The sequence below is a fragment of the Chrysoperla carnea genome, chromosome 1 (genome assembly GCF_905475395.1).
Source record: "Chrysoperla carnea chromosome 1, inChrCarn1.1, whole genome shotgun sequence".
Classification (NCBI taxonomy): Eukaryota; Metazoa; Arthropoda; class Insecta; order Neuroptera; family Chrysopidae; genus Chrysoperla; species Chrysoperla carnea.
This window is the reverse complement of record NC_058337.1, coordinates 102,666,164-102,691,158: the sequence shown is the minus strand read 5'-3', so window position 1 is coordinate 102,691,158 and position 24,995 is coordinate 102,666,164. Positions and strand designations below refer to the sequence as shown.

At 28.0% G+C, this 24,995-nt stretch overlaps 1 protein-coding gene across 1 annotated transcript in view; it reads left to right on the top strand.

Annotated features, from left to right (window-relative positions):
- The first annotated feature begins 1,398 nt into the window (after positions 1–1,398).
- Positions 1,399–24,995, top strand: part of LOC123303288 (potassium voltage-gated channel protein eag) — a 30,541-nt gene continuing 6,944 nt past the window's right edge. Inside the window, exons 1-7 of the mRNA XM_044886269.1 lie at positions 1,399–1,477; positions 14,132–14,365; positions 16,618–16,749; positions 17,047–17,168; positions 18,541–18,936; positions 20,684–21,107; positions 23,202–23,401. Of these exons, the coding sequence (XP_044742204.1) occupies positions 1,399–1,477; positions 14,132–14,365; positions 16,618–16,749; positions 17,047–17,168; positions 18,541–18,936; positions 20,684–21,107; positions 23,202–23,401 (1,587 nt within the window). The remainder of the gene's footprint in view (positions 1,478–14,131; positions 14,366–16,617; positions 16,750–17,046; positions 17,169–18,540; positions 18,937–20,683; positions 21,108–23,201; positions 23,402–24,995) is intronic.

The following is a 24,995-nucleotide window of genomic DNA, read 5'->3' as shown; positions in this document are numbered from 1 at the left end:
TTTTGATAATTATCATGCGTTTTGGATAATAAATTTTGATTATGATTATATATAACAGTTTACCAAGTATCTTAAATATGTTACCCTTTTTTTATTGTATCTGCAACACTTTGGTACTGGATTTAATCTTAAAGAGTCAATTATTTAAGAATGATTATTATTTATTCAGTCTAAAAAATATCATGTAAGGGTAGCAATGACTTTAACTTGATTTCTGGCTGTTCAAACTGCTTGAGCTCGTCGTTTACCGTACACTTCCAAGTATTTTATAGTCTACCAACTTTCTTTTTCTATTTTTATTACAATCAAGCTCTGTACTAGAAATTTTTAAGGGTTTCTTTTTAATTACATATGGAATTGGATCTATAACTGCCATCTCTAAAGCTATAACTAACTACACATTTGGTTGTGTTTAGTTCAGGTGACCTCTCAGTTAATTTACTGAGCGCTACCTTAAAATAGTGCTAGTATCGGCACTTCATTTATGATAATCCATTTTTCTTTAAGAAAATTGAGGAAACTGTACTATCTTGCCGTTCAGTATGGCTTACACCGGCTGGACGCAGCCATTATTTCTTAATTTAGAGCATCATTATGTGTATTGTATGGGCTATTTCAAGTTTCGAAGCTAATTATATGCATTGACTTGGAGTCCGTCAATTTTTGAGTTAATCAAAAACTGCAGTCGAATCTATGATAACCAAAATACTCCGAGTTCCACATTTCGTGTGTATAAATTTTATTAAACTATCAAATAAATATTATAAAGATAATTTATATAATGTCTCATATATTATTTAAATTTTTTTACATAAAAAATTTAAACATATAGATATTTTTCATTTTTAGCAGAAATATTATATATCATTGTTAAAATAAAAAAATATACATATATTATATTATTAAAAACATAAATATAATTTAAAAAGAAAAAGGAGAAAAATGGAAAATAATAATAATTCCAATGATTTATTAATCAAACAATTATTAATACAATTATTTTATTTATTAAATATATTCAAAAGTATTGTTGTATGACATCAAATTAATATAATTAATTAATAATAACATAATTTAAAAAATATAAAATCAAGTAATAAAAAGGAATGTGTTTATAATATTTATCTAATTATGTTACAAATTCAATGAGTTTAAATTTTAAAATATTAAAATAAATTGTTAATTATTCAAGAGAAACGAGAAGGAACTTTATATTAAAATAATGACGTGATTTTTAAAATTATGTAACTATAACATTTTTCATACAGTCTATATTAAAAAATATAACATAAATATATAAAATATATAGTGTTTTAATTTTTAAATAAGTTATATTGAGGTGGATATCCTGAATTATTTATATATCATCATTGGTAGTGGCGGGTACCACACCACAGTATGCCAGGGGGTCGTAGGGGACTTGTGGCCCCGCAGAATACATTTCTTGAAAATATTATTAGAAGATCAAATTCACAACGTAAGTATTTTTTTTTTTATTTACTATCGGTTTTTACACGCTAACATGAAAACATATTTCAACTTGACAGTTAAAATTGCACTTTTGATATTGTTTCATTTTTATTATGCCATATATTAGGTATATGAATTTCACGAAAACATGGATAAAATTCTATTTTGAATCCCTATGTAGTTTTTCGTAGGTTTCTGTAGTAGGTATTTAAACTTTCAACTTATATGAAAAAAAAAATCCAATTTCAGGTGGCTCAATCGCAGTTTTTATAGATTACCATGTTAAATTTCTGCTTAATGAACCTCAATTTGTGAATTACACATTTAGAGCGTTACCATACCTTTCGGCTAATAAGAAATTTGATATCGTAAATCATTGATCTCCTCGGGTAATTTTTACGTACCTTGATTTGGTTAATGTTTACTTATATCGTCAATAGCTGCATACAGTAATGACGGTGAGTAGCAATGGCCTTAATGCTGGCCAGAGATATTGACGCTAGTAGTCTAGTAACAAAATAACGTGCTCTAGTGGTTGCTATTACAGGATGTCTCTTAAAAAGTACTAAATACCAGCAAAACTTACTCGTACTTTTCATTAATCGCCTAAATTTTATAACACATCCTTCGATAATGTGTTACTATGTCCACACAAAAACTAACTAAAAGCTTTCATCATAATTATTAAGTCAAGCCATTGGTCCCGTTTTCTAGTCGTCCAATTGTTCTACACAACCGTCTCCGTGTGCAGGCGGCTTAACAAGCGAGATATATTTTTGATACTTTATCTTAAAAAGGTTGGGAAGGTTTATTTTTTTGCCAATCCTGGTTTTTAATAATCGATTCATTAAACAACAAAAAATTTTCCCGTTTGTTAGATAATTAATAATGGAAAGATGTCATAAACTTCTCTGTCTTTCATTCAATTTGAATTTTATCTCAAATTTAACGAACCATAATAAAATATTTTTTAAAGATCTTTATATCTTTAAAAAATGTTCAGTCTTTTTTATAAATTACAAAAAAAAAAAAAAAAAAAAAAACTTTTATCATCTATAAATAAATGTTTTGGCTGATTTCAAACTTTACAAAAATGTAATAAAATCGATTTAAAAATTGTTTCAGTTTTATTTTCTTTTTTTAACTGAATGTAAAAAAAAAAACTATATCGTTTGTAAGTTTAATAAATAATTTATTTATAATAGTACCTATAGAAAAAAACAAATTAGATTATCTATCAAGATATTTAGAAAAAAAATCAATGACCTCAAATCAAAACACAAATAACAAGTGAGGTTATGTTTAGTGAAGATGTCACAACAAATATTCAATATTTTTATTGACAATTAATTACTTATATTCATTTTTTTTTATTATTATTGTTATTATTTATAAGAATATTATATTATATTTACATAAAATAGATAATGTAGATACCTGTTGGTTGATATATTTACGATATAAATTTTTCCTTTTTATAAATTTATGTACTTTTAACCCTAAGCTATAAAGTACATATGGATTGTTCTTTCAATATGGCGGGTTGTGCTAACATATTTTACATGTGCTGATGGGAAGAAGGGTGTATTTTAATATGTTTACTTTATGATCTAAAGTTTAACTCACATAAATTGGTAATGCTTTCTATTTCTTACAAACAAATCCATACTAATTCATTTACTTTTCTTTTGTTATATCTTTTTTTTTTGCATAATAATTAACACGCATGGCAATGAATTATATTATAAAATTGTAATTTGTCATGCTATTATTGTTTAAGTATTTTTTAAACTTGAGCATTTTTCTACCATTAAACAATAAAAAGAAAATAAAAAAAGCACATCAGTTTAAATTTTAAAACAAAATCTGTCATAATCTACAAAAATTTTTTTGGAGAAAACAAAAACTACTTCTAGAGTGTCTTTGTTAATGCTAGTTGTGTTTTTATCAAAATTAGAGAAGAATTTGTCCCAAATGGTGTCAGGTTAGGTTAGGTTAGGTTATATTGGCTGTCCACGAAGGACACACTTAGACTATAGAGCCCATTGTGATACCATATATGTGTTTTACCACCTTTCCGCTGATAATTTCATTTATCAAGTCCTCAATTTCAAAGGCTGAGTGCACCTCCTTCATGCATATACCATGCACTACACCAGCCCATCACACATATTAATTAAATTAATTTTGTTGCGACGGCGGGAATCGAACCCGCTACTCTAAGCATACAGTGAACGGAATTGGTTACGCTTTAACCAACTGAGTTAATAGGGCGACAATGGTGTCAAATTTTGAACATTTACCCAAAGAAATAAAAGTAAAGAAGGTTTGAAGAAATAGGATAACCTATGAACTTTAATTAACTAATCTTAAATTCGAGAATAACATAAAAATGAATGTATAGACAATATAGACTCCGAAAACCAACAACATACAATTTTCCTTCGGGGGCATACGAAGAAAAACTTTGCAACCTACAACATGCCACATACAGAATAACTCATATTAAGATAAAGAAACGAAAAGAATAAAAATTACTTGCATCTGAACAATTTTTTATTTTACTACAGGGGAGTTCAAAAAATATAACAAATTTGTTACAACAATAATATATATTTTATATATATAATATTTTCGACAAGCTACCAACCCTTGACCGTCAAAAATATTATACAATCATTAGATTACGGATTGGACACACAAACATGAGCCACATTCATCTCATAACCAAGAGTAACCCAAACCGTTGCCAACACTGCAACGCAATAATATCGGTGAATCACGTTCTTTCGCAATGTCAGGGATACCAGCATCAAAGAAACAAAAATGGATTACCCTCGGAAGCCAAGGATATCCTCAATGATCCCAAATATTTCCCGAGTCTCTTCAAGTTTATTAAGGACAATGACTTAATTATATGAACCCATTTTATATTTTTTTTTTTATTTATTTATTTGATTTGCCAATAAATGGCTTATCACTCTTTACATTATAATAAACATAAGTGCTTTTACAAAATTCAAAATAACAACATATTATTGCTTCAATAGCACAGAAATTTAACAAAAAGACAGAAAATAAAAAGATACTGTGTTTACTACTACTTTTCTCCTTGATTAGCTCATAAATTTGCTTTACGCTTTTTGATTATTAAATCCAAGTAATCGCATATCGCCCTTATATCCTCTTTACTGTTAACCTCCAGCATAGCCATCGCATTTTCGTATCCTCTTTGACTGATTCCCTCCCTCTCTTTTCCCTCAGTTCCTTAGCAGTGCTCAATCATGAATTTTTTGTTTTGGCTTCTGCTAAGGTGTTCACTAGGCATAAATCTCTTACTTTACTTTTAATTAATTTTTGAACTCTTTTGTAGCTCCCTTCTTGCATTTCATTTAAATTAAGGCCCAATATTTATATTAATAATAACACATGTAAATAATGTATAAATAAGTAATGTATAATGTATAAGCGGTCGCTAATGACCTAGACGTTAAAAGCGACCTTAAATAAAATAAAAATAAAAAAATAAATAAAAAAAAATATTCATTTCATTTATTGTGTTAAAGTAGAATGAACAAAGTCTCTAAAAGAAATGTACTGCTACGAAATAATAAATAATCACACAAAATTTTTGTTTTTTTCAATAGTTTGCCATTTATTGGATGCCTATAAACAAGTTAAAAGTCAGGTTATGTTTGTATATTTAGAGTTTATAAAATATAGCGTTTCTTAATGTTAAATATGATTATAAATAAAATATAAATAGAATAAAATTTTATATTAAATGCACGAAAGAAAACAGTTAATGATAAATAAATTTGTTTGACATGTATACATGTAGATATATTACCTACATGTAGGGTATATATATAAACACGTATACAATAAACTAACAAACTAATTATTAGCTAACTTTTATATAAAATTTAAAGTTGAAACTTATATATTTATAATAATCAATGATAAAGCTACCTAGTTATGGTTATATTTTACAAAGTTAGGTTATGTGTAAATTAACAAAGGTTAATAAATTTTATTTCATTTGTCATTTAATCATAACATTTTTTTTTAAATGATTTAATTTAATTTTTTTATAATAAAAGGTATTTTAATTGAACACGAAACAAATATAAAATAATTGTTCTATAGTTATAATATAAATAAAATAAAGAAGATTTAATATAATAATAACTAACATATATATGAACTTATTTTTATACTGGAATTCTACATAATTAGTAAAGTTGACATTTTATAATTATTCATTTTAATTGACATATTTGGACTATATATGCTACAATAGTATGACAAATCTAGTTGATATCAATTTCAAAATTATTTTTTAATGGGGTAGTTTAAGTTATATTATAATAGAGGTGTGTTTTGTACATAGATGTAGCATTTCTTTAACATAAATTGTCGTTGACAATTTATTGAACATATTCATAGGAAATTTATGTGGAGATTTTGCCACTTTGAGCTTTAAGCCTTTCTGCTTTTTCAAATTCATATTGATTGAATTTCTGAATTTTAATGATTACAGTAGAACGAAAAGATATGGCCGTCGTTTTTTCTGCTGATGAAATTTTTTCAATAGGTAGTATTTTAATGCTTAAAGCTTTTGTCCGTTTCTTTTTCGTGTACTAGGCAGAATCCAATTGGCTATCTGCTGATCATACGTAGAGTTGCTGTGGTCGGTTAATCCTCGTCAATACGGAGAAAGTTGACTCGCAAGTCTCTGTTCTACAGCCAAATACTCTGACAGGTAAATCAGGACTCTCTTTCTCTGAGTCTCTGAGTTTGTATAAATCAGTTCGCCAATGTATACTCTTCTGAGCCAGACTTCTAATTTACTTTCCCTAAATCAATGTTTTCTTCTTTGGAGCCAAAACCTGCGAACTCATTGATTTCTACAAATTTTATTTTCATTTCGTTCAAGATGACATTCAGTGTTTCATAAAATATTGCTCTGAAATGTTTTTCGTCTTCGTTAACTTCCGATTTTTCACCAGTTTTATCATATATTAGGTATCCTGCAAGCATGCTATTTGCCTTTCTTTGTTTTTTTCTGGGAATGCCATCTTCGGGGACGATGTAATCAATGTTGATTTTGTCATCAATTTCTCGATCATCAGATCTGTATGAGGTAAGCGAATCCACTACTGGTCTTATGAAAATCATCGAGTCTCTGAAACGACAGCAAATAAATACGGACAAGTGAGTTACTCAGGAAAAACCAATTTTGAACATAAAAAAAATTTGTTTAACTAAAAATTGAAATTCAAAACTAAAAACCACACTCAATAAAATGTTTACGCTACGAAACTTTATTCTAGAAAATAATATAAATATACGTAGTTTCGTTATTATTATTAACTCGAGATTTCAAAATCCTTAGCAAACTCCTCTGAAATATGTGTATTCAAATTCCAGTACCTTTTCCAAAAAAACTATAAGCCAATTCATCATTTCGTTAATAAGAAGCAGAATAAAGAAACTCTTGGAAAATTAATAATCGTTATGTGAAAATTGCTTAAGGTACAGAAAGTGCTTTTGTTGCTCGACACATTAACTTGATAGTAAATTGAACCATTTACCATTAATTTGAAGATGGTCTACTTCCTGTAAATTTATTTAAGGACAATTAATCTAAAAATATAGCTTGCTCTCATTTTGTATTAGTTTATTATATAAATCTTACATTTTTAGTAGGATATACATAATTCTAAATAAAGTTATTCTACGATGCCAAAAAAGCACATAAAAATAAAAATAAACATTAGAAAAGCCTCATGTAAAATGTTAACCAATATTTTTTATAAGCAATAATATTTGATTTTGTATTTTACCTATGAGAATTGTATATTTTTCTATAAAATAATTCGAATAAAACTCGTAAAAACAATACCTATACCAGTATAAAATAGTAACCTTCGAGCACCTACAGTTCATATATAGTAGAAACAAGATAATGTAATATTATGATCGTTGTTACCTTTGTTCAATTACAAATCTAAAATAAGTTTCTTTTTTTCCGGTAATTTTGTATTATTCATGGGGCTATCCCATTCAAGAAAAACATAACATCAATCTAATGTTTGAATATTAAATTTTTATGTATAGTACATAATGCCATGATTCTTATAACCTTTTATATTTCACCATAAATCTTTGATGTGGAATCATATAACTAAAACTCTCTGCAGTCATGTCACCTTATACAAATACAAATACATATAAATATTTATAGAGTGTTCAAAAAATATAGTAAAATTGTAGGTATATAAATACAAATAATTATTTTGAAGATATGTTTTTGTTTTCAATAAAACACCGTTATTTAAAATATGCAAACTTTTTAAGTATGACCTATTTACTGACCAAAATGCAGATAAAAGGCACATTATCTGAATTGTGTTTAAATGTTAAAATATTTATTAATTTTTACTAAACAAATTTTATTTTGGTGCATACAATTTTAAATTTATGATTTAAAAAAAAATAATATTAAATATTATATTACGTAATACATATAAATGAGGTTGGCTGCATTCTACATTTTTGGTCCTTCAAGCCGGATATGAGTATGCTATTACATGAACATATTATAAAAATTTTAACATATTTATATATTAAATTATTAATCAAGATTTAAATAATTTAATTAAAATATTTAATAAAACTATGACATAAATTGTATTCATGGTAACAAACTAGAATTTTTTATTTGTTTCTGAACATTCTAGACACATAAGCTTTGTTTTCAACAGGGTAAAAAATAATTCTGTTTATAATATATCCTAATTTTTTTAAACTATAACATATTATTATAAATATTACATGTAAAATAATGAATATCTAATTATTTTTTATGATGATTAAAATAAAGTTTAATTCGCTGCAATATATGACAACGCTATTTTAAATTTATGATCCTAAAAAATACTACACAAATAGAACTAGTTTTATTTGTACTTACTCGCTTTTGTCCTTTCGAGCTTCTTTTGTTCTTTAATTTAATAAAAAAATCAGGAATTAATTTTCGAAAATTTCTGATTTCTGAACATTCTATATAAAAATTTTGGTTTTCAACGAAGAATAAGGAAAATTCTGTAGTTATTATGTTACTATGAATTCTCAAATATTATATGTAATATCAATATTAAATATTTATATTTTTTATGTTGATTATAATAAATTTTAATTCGCTATTTCATATGATAATATAGTTTTAAATTTATGAAAAAGATATAAATAAAATGTTTTTCTGCATTTTTATTTGTCTAATGCTATAGGAGCGCTATTGAAGTATTAATAAAATATAGTCATTGGCATAAATAAAATTTTTTTAATAGATCCAATTTTGTTAATTTAATTATTTTTAACTCTTTAAAACAAATATTTATTGAAATTACCATTAGGGAATTATAAAATCCCCAATTTAACTAAAATATTCTAAATAGTATACCTATTTTTCAAACATGTTTTTTATTTATGATTATAAAAAAAAATATTTATTAACTTTTATATTATACTGTAATATAAATAACAGCAGAATATAAAAAATTGCTTATAAATAAAAATTTTTGTAAACGATATGACATTTAGTATAAAATATAGATTTTCGTAAATTTTTTGAATGCTTTCTATTTGAATATTATAAATATAAATTATTGAATTCAGTAAGAGAGTAAATAAAAAAAAAACACTTATTAATAAAGTGTTATAATCAAGATAATGAAGAGTTCTAACTTCTAACCACTTCAAACAAGTATACTTTACCATCTTTCATCGGTACTTGAAGTAAAGTCAGTGCATCATTATCTGATAACATACAACTTCTACTAGTACTAGTAACTTCTACTAGTAATATTTATTAACAGCAACAATTACGTAATAAAAAGAAATATTTAGTAGAAATTACAAAGCAAATTATTAAATTGAAAATTTTTATTAAAAGCAATAGCAATTTTTGATATTTTGTTATAGTATTTGTGATTGTTCAAGAAAAATTGTTTGTTTGTTCGTTTGTTTGTCAACAAAAATATAGAAGACATCTGTTTGATTAACTTTATTCAAAATAAATCTTATTGAATATCAACAAAAGTTTATTTGTTTGTTTCTCTCGTATTGAATATGAAATAGAGATATAAAGGAACAAATAGGAAATGATAGTATAAACGAGTAAGTATAAGGAGTGTTTTTTTGTATAGCTATAGTCAGGCTCGTCTAATATTTGTTGTACGTTAGACTTCTTGCAATAAGAAGCATACAGAAAAAGTAAAAAGTTTCGCTGTAGATAATAATGTCATTATAATGCAATTGTGGGTAGAAAAAAGAAAATTATTTGGATAAGAAACGGTTTAACGTTTGTGCAGAATTAACCATGCTAAAATGACTGACATTGAAAGCAAACTAACCAAAGGTCGTAGTGGTGACAAGTCACGCCCAGTGTTGCCAACTTTCAACTCTAAGTCCCACTAAACAGGCGATAGAAAACCACTAAAAAACAAGTAGAGAGCAATAAATTGCCAGAAATGGTATTAAAATATTAAATTATTTAAATTATTTTCCCACTAAAGGTAGAAAAATAGTAGAAAAAAACCACTAGTTTTAGTGGTAAAACTACTAAGTTGACAACACTGGTCACGGCTCTTCGGAAAGCTTAATATCATAAAGTGTGTGGCTCATGTCTAACGAATGCCTGTATAGGAATTAAATTTGCACGTTGGACTCCTTGCAAAAAGAAGCATACATCGTAAAAGTAAAAAGTTTCGCTGTAGATAATAATGTCATTATAATGCAATTGTGGGTAGAAAAAAGAAAATTATTTGAATAAGAAACGGTTTAACGTTTGTGTAGAATTAACCATGCCAAAAGGACTGGCGTTGAAAGCAAATTAGCCAAATGCCGTAGTGGTGAGAATTCTTGGTCCTTCGGAAGGCTAAATATCGTAAAATGTCTGTATAGGAATTCAATTTAGGTCCAAATTCATGTTACCTAGAGGATCCAAATTAATGTTACCTTTAAACACTAGAGTGCTGTTAGCTCACACTACATTTGAAAACTAACTCTGTGAAGCTACTCGTTCGAAGTTTTCTATTAATAAAGCGTCTTATTGAGAAGAAAGAAATAAGTATTTTAAATAGCTGTCAAGTTACCCAGTTAATCCCGAAAAAATGTAATTTTTTGAAGAGCAAATTGAAGAATAAAACTATTAATATATATTTAATAATCAATTTTTAGTATGAACTATTTGTAATACATGTTATTTAGTGTCATTTGCTAGGTATGTAAAATAATTGTAATTTGCTAACGTGGTGTCGCTACTCATAAACTTACAGCAAACCTTCAGGTGGAATAGTATTTATTGTGTACATGTATATATGTACCTGTAATGTTATTATACTATACATAATATTATTTGATGCAAGTAATAATGAACTTGTAGTTATGGTTATACACATATAATATATGTTACAGGTATAATATAATACATACATACATACATATATATTATATATTATATATTATTGTTATTTGCGTTTTCCAGGTCAACATTAACCTTGGATTCTATAATTCGTTTGTTGTGCCCTATATTTCTTGCATTTTAATGTAAAAACACAATGTATTTACTTACCTTTACCTTCTCGAAAGCAGTTACATGCATTTACTAGTATTTAGGTTTTCTATTTTAAATAGAAATGGTAAATAAAAATTAAATAAGCACAAGAACAATTATTATTATTATACATATTTATATATGTTACAGTCAAAACTTTTAACCGGTCAAAACTACTTTTAACTGGCAAGGACAGTCAAAAGTACTTTGACCGCAGACTTTCGTCAATAGTACTTTTGACTGACATAACAGTCAAAAGTAGTTTGTCCCAATGAAGCTAGTCAAAAGTAGTTTTGACTAACTGATTTTTTGCTTACTTTTACTTCAATTATTTTAACTTCAATAAAAGTTAATAATCATTAAAAAATAACTATAACGTAATTGTCTTTTTTCGCTGTTTTACTGCCAATTTTTATTTACATTCCAAACAATTAAAAATAAAATTATCTAACTGACTCTCAAGTGAGGTTTCATGCTAAAACAATTCTGCCACTACAACTCCGGTAAAAACAACTCGGTACAATAAAAACTCATAACAAAAACGACTCGCACGTGGATTAGTAATCACAGGGTTAATCAAAAAGCTAAAAACACACAGATCTGTGCTTACTCGACTCCATTAAAGCCATGGTTAACTTGTGAATCAGTGAATGAACGCAATCACACAAAAACCCGCAGAAACGTGGTAACTCGACCTCATTAAAGGCATTGCCAATCCGCGGATCAGTGCATAAACATCAGTTGAAGGATTAACGCAAGTTGTTTTTGTACCGAATTGTCCTGACCGGAGTTGTTTTGGCAACAGGTTGTTCTTGTGTCGAGTTATTTTGACCAGAGTTGTAATGCTCGAGTTTTTTTGAGCAGAGTTATTCATGATCATTCTCCTTTAGTGATTAAAACTAGTTTTGAACAGAAGCTTCAGTCCAAACCACTTATGGCAGCAAGTTTACAGTCAAAGCAATATTAAGCAATAATTTTCAGGCAAAACAACTACTGACCAACCTGTGCAGTCAAAAATATTTTTGCCTATTTTTCAGTTAAAATTACTTTTGACTGGCTAAGAGTTTTAACTGTGACATATACATTATTATAGGCAGTCTGTATTAACTTATTTTATTATTTTAATATTCGTTTATATTATTTGATTTATATTCAATTAAAAGGAGAAGACTAATGAGAAACACGAAAGCAAAGGCATAAAATAAAAATTTTTTTTTACATTATTACAAAAAAATTTAAGAGCCTCTTTACATTATTTTTGTTTCATGAATTATTAATAGTACAATTATTTTCTTTAAATGTTGCTGTTTCTATTGCCAAATGTATATCTCGTTCAAAAAACGTTCATACTTCATCGAATTATTTGTAGTTTTAACTACGCAAATGTACCAATTTAATGTAGAAATTTAAAATTAAAATTATAAAAAAGTTACAAGAAAAATTTTGTTGCATGTCTAATAAAAATTGTTAAATGAACTAATTAAAAAAAAAAGTTAAACAACTCATTTGAAAACGCAGTACTTTTAAAAAAAGTCGTAGAGAGAAGTTTGGTTGACTCGCCAAAAGGGAGCTACTCACCAACTTTTAAGTATGGATTAATCATTTAACAAAGCACCCTTTCTATTCCACAGTCTAAGAAATGTATAATACAAAAGCTAGCTTACAAATAAAAAGTACCAAAAAATCTCCTTTTTTTAAATTATTTCAAAAACTATAAACATTTTATAGAAAAAAATAAAAGAATAAACAATAACGGAATTACATTTTTCGAAATTGTGAATAAAATATCTTGATAGTTACTGAACCAAATTCGATGAAATTTATTTGACATATTCTTTGCAATAAATTCAGTTATAAAAGCACGAGCAAAAAAGCAGTCTGATAAAGACCTTAAAATGTTGAACGACTTTTATCGCGTAGACAATTTTATTTAAGCTATTACTTGATTTGAAATCTTGCAAATAAATCCTCGAATATTAGTATCTCTAACTAAATAGCTCTTAGTCCAATATATATATACGTATACATACATATATTTGATATATCCCAACTATGTATTACTAGAAATGTAAAAGTAACTCTGCCTGTGCCTTTGTCTATCTGTTACGTTTGCACTCCTAAACCCCTTAACCAATTTTAATGATGTTCAATTTAGAGATAGGTTGGATCTTGGGAAGGAATATTTATAAAATAGATTAGTTTATTGCATATCTCGGTTTCTATTGAAAATATGTCAAAAGTGATTATAGAAAATTTTGATATCTATTACAGTTTTTTTATTTAAAACTTTTTTCCATATCTTCGTATGTTTTAGAGATATTTTCAAAAAAAGTGATTTTGGGGGTAGTTTTTAATATTTTTTTTACCCCCTTAATAGAATTAAATATTTTTTTAACTATGCTTACTTCAAATGTATGTCAAAACGAACTTAAATTCAAAAATACAGGCTTACGTTTTGATGGTAGTTTAAATATTCATTTTATTGGACTCTTTACTTGTTTTAAGTATTGATGGTATAGATATACTTGAAGTTATGGATTGGAAATAGTGTAAAAGTATTTGGACAAAGTATAATACTTTCCATTTTTCAAACTAATACGTTTTTACTTGACTGCAAGAAATAAGATCTTGTTTCAAGGAAATGAAATTTGAGAAAAACTTTTAAGCATTCAAATATTGATTTTTTTGAATTGAGTATTGAGATATTTGACTCATAAATGATAGCTGAAAATATTTACTTATAAAGACCATCAACAGACAAGTAAACCCGTCAATAATTGACATTGGCCATAAACAATATATTGTTTTCTTTATTCTATTTATAAAATGAATTATTTATATTTGCAATTCTATTTTAAGGTAATGTTTCCTTTAAAAATTTTATACCATAAATAAAACATAAAAACAAATGTTATCATATCCGTTTGTATTGTTGTGATAACATGACACAAATTTATATTCAACAATCAAAGTTTATTTTAAATTTACATACATATATATTTTATTTTTATTAATTTTGTTTTTCTCATTTTGTTACAGCCGATAGCAGTTTCTTATTAGCAAATGCACAAATTGTTGATTTTCCAATTGTCTATTGCAATGAATCATTTTGTAAAATATCTGGTTACAATCGTGCCGAAGTTATGCAAAAATCATGTCGTTGTACATTTATGTTTGGTGAACTCACTGATAAGGAAACAATTACTCGAGTCGATCAAGCATTGGAACGACAAATGCATGACCAATTTGAAATATTATTATATAAAAAGAATAGTAAGTATTATATGTATGTATTTATTAAGAAATTTTTTATCATACAAAATTTTTTTTATAGGCAAAACAAAAAAGGCGATACGTATATAGGATGTTTGATAACTCGCTACAAATATTGAAGGGGGGTACATTAGGGCTTATTTAGAAAACAAGTGTGATCAATACAAATTTTTAACTTTTTCACATTACCATTACCTTTGCATGCAGATAGATTATTCTATTGTGAGACGTGTGTTCCACGATTTGAGACGTGTGTTGTATTTCAAAGGAATGGCTGACTCATTAAGTATTACTCAAAAGTGTTTTTAATAAAAAAGTGTGAACAAGTTAAAAATTCCATTAGCTCGATCTTTTTTTGTCAAATATGTTGCAAATACGCCCTAGTATACCCACTTTCAACATTGTATCGAGTTCAAAATCACGTTGTATATAGAGTGTCCCATAATGACCACATTCGGATGCCATATTCTATGGCACATAAATGATAAATTTTGATAAAATAGATTTTCTACAAACTTCCTTTATTATAGAAAATATTATAATTAGCGAAGATATATCTCTCTTTTCTACTTAAAGTTTTATTTACTGTATCCTTTATAATCCGATTATCGTTATTACGGAGTAGGTACTGCATATTACTGCGGTATTTTAATCCTTCTTTCAAAACGCATTAAAATATAAGCAACGATTCGGGATGACGTCTAGAAAAATGTACGAAATTTTCATATACGGTTACAATTGCATTAGCTTTAAAGAGCTATTGGAAAAAAGAAGGGATTTATGTCAGTTTTTCATTTGTTCAGAATTTACAAGCGATGGTGAAAAATTAAAAAGAATGCTTCTCGAGAGAAATACATTTTCAGCATAAGAATTCGTGTCTCTGGCTAATATATTCTTCGTAATATTAGTCTTAAGTAACCATAACATGACAGCACAAATGTTCGTCGTCGGCGTTGCGTCATTTATATTTTAATTCATAGTGACATAAAGCGCTTTTTCTGTTTTGCCTAATTTTTGAATCTGATTGGGAAATTGGATGCTTATTAAGATTTAAAAATATTTCGTTAAAAATCACAAATAAACTAAGTCTACTTAATGGGGACAATGGATAATATTAATACTAAACTTCTGCTTTATTTTTTAAATTAGTCGGCAGAGAATCTTGCCATCTCGGTGGGTTTACTTCTTTTTCGCTTTGTTACCCTATGCTAAATATTGCCATTGTCAATAGTATGCCTGTAAGTATTTCCATTCCAATAAGCATAAAGTCCTTTTGCGTCCATTTTCAAAATCCCATTTATTTAGAAAACCTTATTATACTAGGTATACTTATGATAAGGGTTCCATACCAAAATAACTTTAAAACTTGAACTTGGGTAATTTGGACTTGCAAATTTGAACCTTGTGCAGTTAGAACTTTTACAATTTTAACCTGGAGCAATTAGAATTTTAAAAAATTGAAGAATGACAGGGTGAAGGACAGTACAAGCAGGACGGTTCAAAAACTCGCAGGCCTGTGCTAACGCGACTCCATTATAAACATAGCCACCCGCGGATTCCAGGATGTTCGTCATCCTGGCCGTGTCTCTAAGGGTTTCGTATACCCTGTGATCCATAGGTTTGCTTAGCCTCTAATGGGGAGGAGTTAGCACTGGCCTGCGGGTTTTTTGGCCCTTGCGTTCAGCTTGTGGTGGCGCCCACCATGTCACCGTTCAATTTTCTAAAATTCTAATTGCTCAAGGTTCAAATTGTACAGATTTAAATTACAAGTTCTAATTTACAAGTTCAATTTTCAAAATTATTTTGGTCGGGCACCATGATAAAAATATACAATTACCTGTAGCCAAAAAAAACTATCGAAATTTATCCAAGTAAGGTATAGTTCTTGCTAGAATACTTCTAGCTTTTAATATGAATAGAGCAACACCAAGGCTATCATAGTCCAGGCGAAATCAAACATGGGCCGCAATAAAATATTCGCATACATTTTTTTTGGTTCCTTGTTCAAAATTGATAACTAGATATGAAGTTGCATTTCGCCTTTACCTTATTGATATTGTTTTTTTTGTCATCATGAAAAAATAAAAATGATTTATAAGATGCTAAATATCTGGAGATTTACGCTTGGTGTAATTGTTTGTTCATCAGCCACCGATTTTGTGATCAAGGATTCATAAAAATCAGTATGCGAATATTTTATCAGTAAAATATTATCCAGAATCCTTCTAATAATTTATTTATTTTATTTATAGAAACACCATTATGGTTACTGTTACAAATTGCACCGATTAAAAATGAAAGGGATTTGGTTGTGTTATTTTTACTTACGTTTAGAGATATTACAGCACTTAAACAACCAATTGAAACAGATGATGTTAAAGGCGGTAAGTATATTTATTGTATTTTTATTTAGCAATAATTAGCATTTATGAAGAAGAACTTAAAGTCTATATCGAAAACCCGAGCAGTCTTTCTTTCGACTCTCCTATCCAAGAAAATGCTGCTATACGTGAATATTTGGAAGTTTGGACGTAAAATGATGATTATTCTCTACTAGAAATATATCCGATAACTCAGTAATAGTTATTCTTATTTGAAATGTTAAATACTAATAAGTAGCCAAATTATAATCCGCATATAGTGGTTTAATATAATCTAATAATAATAATTTTTTGTTGAAGGATTATCAAAATTTGCTAAGTTGGCACGATCGGTAACTCGGAGTCGATCTGTGTTGGTATCACAATTTTCATCACATTTACCAAATTTAAAGGATAATACAAAGCAATCACATTTAGCACATGTTAGTAAATAACATTTTTTTTTTAAACATTTAGTGTACAAAGTATTTCAGAGTAACTATTTTCAACTTTCGAATGTAATAACCATTTCCTTATTATTGCATTTTAAGAATGATTTTGAAATAAAAATGATATCAATGTTAAAAGCGTACTTCTGTCGCGTTACTATAACTCGAAAGCTGTATTTGGCATCATCTATAAATAATGGCAAAGATGTACCAACTAGTTTGAACTATTTTATGGTTATTTATCTAGTTGCAATTCCTTTACGAATTTTTCATTATCTAGTGAGCTTTACATTTAAAACTACGAAGTTCAATTGATGAAATTCTAAGCAGACGAAATATTGTAGCAAATTATATACTTCGTTCAATCACAGCTTTATAAAGTTCCCATGTCACAGCAGGAAAGCTTGCAAAATCCTTATAGAAAATGACTTTCGCCAAAATTGAAAATAACAGTCGAAAGCCAAAACGAAATTTTTCTAGCGATGAAAAAAGGCAGTTTTGTGGATGTTCCTACCATTTGCGGGGGTTGCGCCGTTTATCTTAAAATAAATTTTTCGAAGTTTTCTGTTAATTTAACTTTATTTCGCGTCAAAAGGAAAAAACTCAATAATTCTACCATGAATAGAAGTGAAAAGAGCAGTCTTAGGAGCGTTTTTCTTATTTTCACCTATTTCACCCCTTCAAGTTTTATTTCCGCGATAAAAAATTCCCTATGCGCTTTCTTATGATCCTATCTATCTGTAAACCTAAAATCATCAAAGTTGGTTCCTCGGTTTAGGCGGGAAAACGTAACAGACAAACAGTTACTTTTACATTTGTAATATTATTTAGGATTATAATCTTCCTAAATATGTTATAGATTTAATTCCAAAACCAGAATTCAATGGTAGCAATAATATAGGAAATAATAGGTAGAAATAATCGTATATCAACGCTTAATCGTTGACGCTTTGACTCCAAAACAGTTTTTCATTTAAAAACTTTGCATTCGATGATGGGAAATCCATTTCCCATAGCTCAGCAAAGTTCTTTACAGCAAAACTTGAAGAGTGATAAATATGAGTTCCATTTGTGGATAATGTGAGAACGGGAATAAGTGGCATTTAAATGACCAATATTGATTAAACAAGGCTAACATATATTAAAAACACATGCCTTGACCGAGTCTTTGGTAATGGTTTGAGTTATATTGAAATACTTTGTATACAAAGTACTTAGTTATGAATACTTAATTAACATAAATACTGTAGTATATAATTGTATAATAAATATAATTATTATTATATTTACACGCTGCGCTTTAAAATTTGATTTAAATAAAATAAAAACTAATAAAAATAAATCAAATGGATCTACTTGCGGATAGATGATGAGTTTAAGTGCTGATATAATGCCACAATATCGACAAGAAGCGCCAAAAACACCGCCACATATATTATTACATTATTGTGCATTTAAAGCAATCTGGGATTGGATTATTTTATGTTTAACATTTTATACAGCGATTATGGTACCATATAATGTCGCATTCAAAAATAAAACGTCAGAAGATGTGTCATTATTAGTTGTTGATTCAATTGTTGATGTTATCTTCTTTATAGATATTGTTTTAAATTTTCATACAACATTTGTTGGACCAGGTGGTGAAGTTGTTTCTGATCCAAAAGTTATACGTATGAATTATTTAAAAAGTTGGTTTATTATTGATTTATTATCTTGTTTACCGTATGACGTATTTAATGCCTTTGATCATGACGAAGATGTAAGTATCGAGATTCAATAAGTTAAAGTGTTTATACATTTTTGACAATGTATTATTTTTGGAAAGAAAGCATTTTTAGGATAATATTAACAATATATGAATATCTACGCTAGATTTCTTTTGAGAATTCTCGAGAGATTTTGTCTTCAGTCGAGACGGGAAAAAAACTCAACGCCCCGAGAATTTAATTTTATAAGTTATAAGAACATTTAATTGTTATAAGAACATCAACAGCTAAGTAAATGCGTTTAATACAATCCAGTAATTTTTTTACTGTGCACACTTGACAGTGGCGTCTTTACGACATTTACGACGTCAAGAATTCGCCTTGTAACTGTAAGAGAGGGTTAAAGGAAAAACCTCCTGTAAGGTTAAGTGTAAACAAAAAGTTCGTTCTCTTCAAATTTCGGTGATAAATTCCCATTTTAAAACGGAGATTCAAATAAATGTATAATTCTTATTGTTAAAAAATAATTGATTGAAATAAATCTAACATTTTCCGCAAGATCCAACGATATTTACCAATCTAAAATTCCATTTTCTCTAGAATGTTCCAGAATAAACCTGTTTTATTTGATTTCCTACACCAAAACAGATATTTCATAACGAGAACTAAGACAAATTTTATGACTAAAGAATTTTGTGAGAAAACGTTTTTGAGTCAAAAAAGCTTGCTTCCGGTATACCAAGTTCTCTGAATTTTGGAAAATTAAATGCGCGGAATGGGAAAGTCGGAATTCTCGTAACAGACTTGGAAGGATATTTAAATCTGATTTTCGATACAATAATTGAATTATGACTCTGGGAACTAACTACTACTGAAGATTTGATTTTGTTTTCTCTTTAAGATTCATCTATTCCATTGTTTTTGTCAAACTTCAAATTTTATTTGAGACCCGATTTTCGTTTTTGTTTCCTGATTTCTGGGGGGGGGGGGGTTACCCCTATTACCCCCCCCCCCCCGTAAATACGCCGTTGATACCTGAAAGTATTTTATAAAACAATAAACTGAAGCTGTAAGAAAATATTTATAATTAAGATTAAACCGCTAATGATCTTGCCAAGTATACCTTGATCTCTGATATATATATAAAAAAAAATATTAAGGTCCAAGTATAGAGTCTTGAGGCACACCGGTTTTCACACCATCACTTTACTTCGAAGGATGTGAATTTTGTATTATCGATGAGATAAATAGAAAATAATGAATTTTACGATGTAAAACTGTGAATGTGCAGTATAAAATCGAAAGACGAATTTAAGATGAGTAATAAAATATAAAGAGTAATAAAACTATAAAATTATCTTAGTTTGCCAGTGACTTTATGACAAAATGTTTTACAACAAATATCAATAAAGAAAGATGCACATTTTTTTTGACTTATTTTTATTATTTCTATTAATTTTACCCATCAATAAGATTCGAGACATTAATGGTTATTTATTTTCCAAAAAATGAAGTAAATACATTTGAACTAAATTTGCTTTGTTTCCAAAATTAGTTATTTTACTTTACTTAGTTACTCTCAGGAATATGCCGGTTTTAGTTTGGACAATACTCGGTTAAGTTATGACGGAACGCACTCGGAATCGGTGGCATGGTACATGAAAAGGCTACAATCAACAATTTTACAAATACTATCTATTTTAGAACTGTAAACGAGTGCAATCCAAGCTAAAAAAGGAACATTTCTTAGAGAAAAATGTTAGAATTAATTATTAAATAAAAGTTTTTATTTATTTTTAGGGTATAGGTAGTTTGTTTAGTGCATTAAAAGTTGTACGATTATTACGATTAGGACGTGTTGTTCGTAAATTAGACCGTTATCTAGAATATGGTGCCGCAATGTTAATACTATTATTATGTTTTTATATGCTGGTTGCACATTGGTTAGCATGCATTTGGTATTCAATTGGACGTTCAGATGCTGATAATGGTGTACAATATTCATGGTTGTGGAAATTAGCGAATGTTACACAAAGTCCATACTCATATATATGGTCAAATGATTCAAATAGTCCTGAATTAATAAATGGTCCATCACGTAAAACAATGTATGTTACAGCATTGTATTTTACAATGACATGTATGACATCAGTGGGTTTTGGTAATGTGGCCGCGGAAACAGACAATGAGAAGATCTTTACTATCTGTATGATGATAATTGCAGGTAGTTATTGTATTACTTCTGTATTGTCTGTTCATGCACTTCTTTAAAAAATTAATTAATTTACAACTAATTAATTATTTACAAAGGATTATTTTTTAATATGGTTTATTATAAATATTATTCTGTATTGTGAAAGTTTAATTTTTATTTCGTACTCTTTAAACCCCCTGTTCAAATTTTTTATTTATTTTTTTTCATTTATCATTAACTTATTAGTTCTTTAATTGTAATCGTGATCAACTAAGAAACTTAAATTAATTTACACTGTAATCTTATATTTCTAGGATGAGTTATAGCAGATTATAACTGTTGAATCTAGCCAATCTGACTTAATCATCCTCAGGACCTTAATAATTAAGTTTAGAAGTATATTCAACTAGAATCATAAGAATTCCATATCCTTACACGATTTTTAGAGAGACACTTATTCTAGGTAAATAGAATAACTAGATTTGAAAATGGTACAGAACATATGCCGTCTTAAAGTTGAGTCCATTTAAAAATCCTGACATTTAAGTGGCTGTCCTGGGATGGGACACACTTAGACTATAGGGTCCGTTGTTATACCGAAAAAGGGTTGGCCCATCCTCGGCCACTACTCCATGAACCACTTAGAGCTGTTTAAGAACAGCAGGATTGCTTTGACTTCAGGGGGCTTCAGGTTGGAGAGTTCATCAAAGAAAGGCTGACTCAAGTGAGTCCACATCCTCGTGGCAAGAACGTGCAGCTCCTGCAATAATCATGATACACTGCCAGGCCTAGGCGCTCGGAACCACAGATGAAGACCGTTCCCAAAAAAAAGAGTGTACCTATATTTATCATAGTTTTTCAATATGATGCCTAAATATTTAGAGAAAATCACCTATAGAAGAAATAACACACAAATGCCATTCGTTTCATCATTTTAAATGTTTTTTTATAGAAAAACGAGTGTCGCTTGTTATAATTTTGTTTACTGGAAAATACTTGTCATACTTTTAACTAATGAATGTTAGTTTTTCAAATTAATCTTAGGAAAATTAGCTTTGGTGCATAATAAAACATACCTTTAAAAACACTTCAATATGGGATTTACATGTTAAAAACGCAAACTTAAGCAGCCCAAATTTATAAATTTAACACCGTAAGGGGCACTCAAAAATTTACCTGCTTATAAAGGGATTTAAGGAAACTGCATATACACGACCTAAAGATGTTACTAAGAAAACGTCAAGTTTTGAAAAAGTCCTTTAGTAAATATATAATTAAAAAATGGAATGTTTCATGGTTCGACAAACCTCAGTGCTAAACAAATTCATTAAAAAAAAAAAAAAAAAGAATTAAAATGAGCTTAATTAGTTTCCCTTTTATTAAAATGAAAACGTGAAAAATATTTATGAAATATTTAAATAGTATAAAGACGTTTACGATCCAATCAAACAGTAATCTTTTTTTGTTGAAATCAGAATACCTCCCATCGAAAATAAGATGTCCGGTTACACCAGTACAATAATTTTCGCGAATCCAAAGAAATCACGGCTGCAATTAAAAGTTAAAATCACCATTATCATTTTCATAATATTTTTTTTTTATTAATCCTACAATTATATAATTAGAATAATTTATTCAAATTATATAATTGTCTTTATTGCATTAGACATGTAATGAATTGTATAATATTATCTATTATTAATATAAATGCTACATGCCAATTTGTTTTATTAATTATTATTAATTAATTAATTTTTATTCTAAATTTATTTATTAAAAATTGCATGAATAATAAATTTTTAATTGTAAATATAAAGTTAGGTATATATATTATTATAATTATATGCATGGTACAAATTATTTTAATTAATTTTAATTTTATTTTTAATGGCTGATTAATTTAATGGCTGACAAATAAATCTGCAAATGATGCATGATAGTTGTACAGTTTTGAAACTTTCACAATTACAATATTAATGATAAAAATACAAAATATATACAGAATACTTTTATAATAAATTATATTAATAAAAATCTAATACTAAAGGTTTGTAATGTCTAAATTATATATTATAATATTTTTCTATTGATATAATTAAAAAAACTAATTAATATGATAAATAGCCTTATTATACGCAACGATATTTGGTCATGTAACAACAATCATACAACAAATGACATCAGCAACAGCTAAATATCATGATATGTTAAATAATGTGCGTGAATTTATGAAATTACATGAAGTACCAAAAGCATTATCAGAACGTGTTATGGATTATGTGGTGTCCACATGGGCAATGACTAAGGGTCTTGATACAGATAAGGTAAATCAGGTTAGAAATATTCCCGGGTAGGTATTATTTCAATTACTTCGAACAATTTTTTTTTTTCAAAATTTACTTTTGATTGGAATTCTAATGCTTCTCTATTTGGAAAAAAAAGCTTTTTGAAATTACTTTTATAAAATCATGCAAAAGGTATCAAATTTCAAAATTTATTTTAAATTTGGAACTAAAAATTCAAATATTTTTCTTGATAATCAAATAATTCAAAAACTATGGTTATATTATATTCTCTTTTTTCAAGGTGAATACCAGACTTTAAAAATTTTTCAATAATGACCTTTTTCCATTGAAAATCTGAGCCTCTTTGCATTCTCATTTTTTAATTTTGTTTTCGATAAATTGTCGGAATATGTTCTTTACAACATGATCGACCATTTGTTTCAATATCCTTTTTTGGGAAATAATTTTTCGCTCACTTTTTCAAAATTCATATCATTTGCCAAAGAAAATTGGCATTGAGAATCTCTCCACATAAAATTGAACTAACAATATAGTCCTGTAAATGCAGCCAGTTGTAAAATGCAGCCATTTCCACTGACTAGTTGACTGTTCTAGCTGCACGGTAAGAAATGCATGCCGTTTACTACAATGCTGGTATGGTAACAGATAGATACTATAGTATCTATGTTAGTATAATTAATATTACAGTATTGAATAGGACTATCCACCAGAAGTATTGTGGGTACCGTCATAACTACTGCTAAAGTTATTATTCTCTCAATACAGTACACAGTATGGCGTTCACATCGATACGGACATAGTAACATCCACAAAAATTGTTTATCGTGTGTTTCGACATTTGTTGACATTTATTGATTTTTAATAATTACTGAGCCTATTGATCATGGATATTCGTCGCTTTTTATGTAAAAAATCCGCAATATTTCCGATGAATACGACATGTAATTGCGGAACTCAAGGTTTGCGTCGAAACAGACAGACCTAACGCCCGAATCTACAGTTGAAAATTATTTCCGGATGAATCAGACATTTTCGATCTAAAGTATGTTTTGATACTACGTATAGTTGAAAAGGTTTCATCGTTCCTTCTTCGCTGTTATCTTAGGCAAAACTGCCAGAACACGAAGCATTTGGTAGATATTTGGAAACGCATCTTCTTTGCAAATATCGAGTGCTTCGAGTATATTTTTGCTCTCTTGTAGGACAAAATGTTTTCGCCAAAGTTTAACTTCGTCGACTCAGATGTCATGGAAATCCTCGTGCAAAATTGTAAGTAAGAGTACGAACTCCCTCTTGGATTATTACCGCATACGGGACTGACATTAGTCTTTCACCGTTCTTTTTTTACAATAGTGACAAATCATTCCATAGTTCATACTACTTATATTCAATAAAAATATTTGGAAATTAAAATTGATTTTTTTTAATTGCGAATTTAAGAATATACTTGAAATATTGACGTCTTTAACTTTAATGCATAAGCGCAGTACAAATATAATTCTCAAAAATATTTAAAATAAGCACGCGATTGTAGTTTAAAATTATTGGTATTTATAAATGAATTATTTAAATTAATTTTTTTAATTGGTATATTATTTGATCACAATTACAA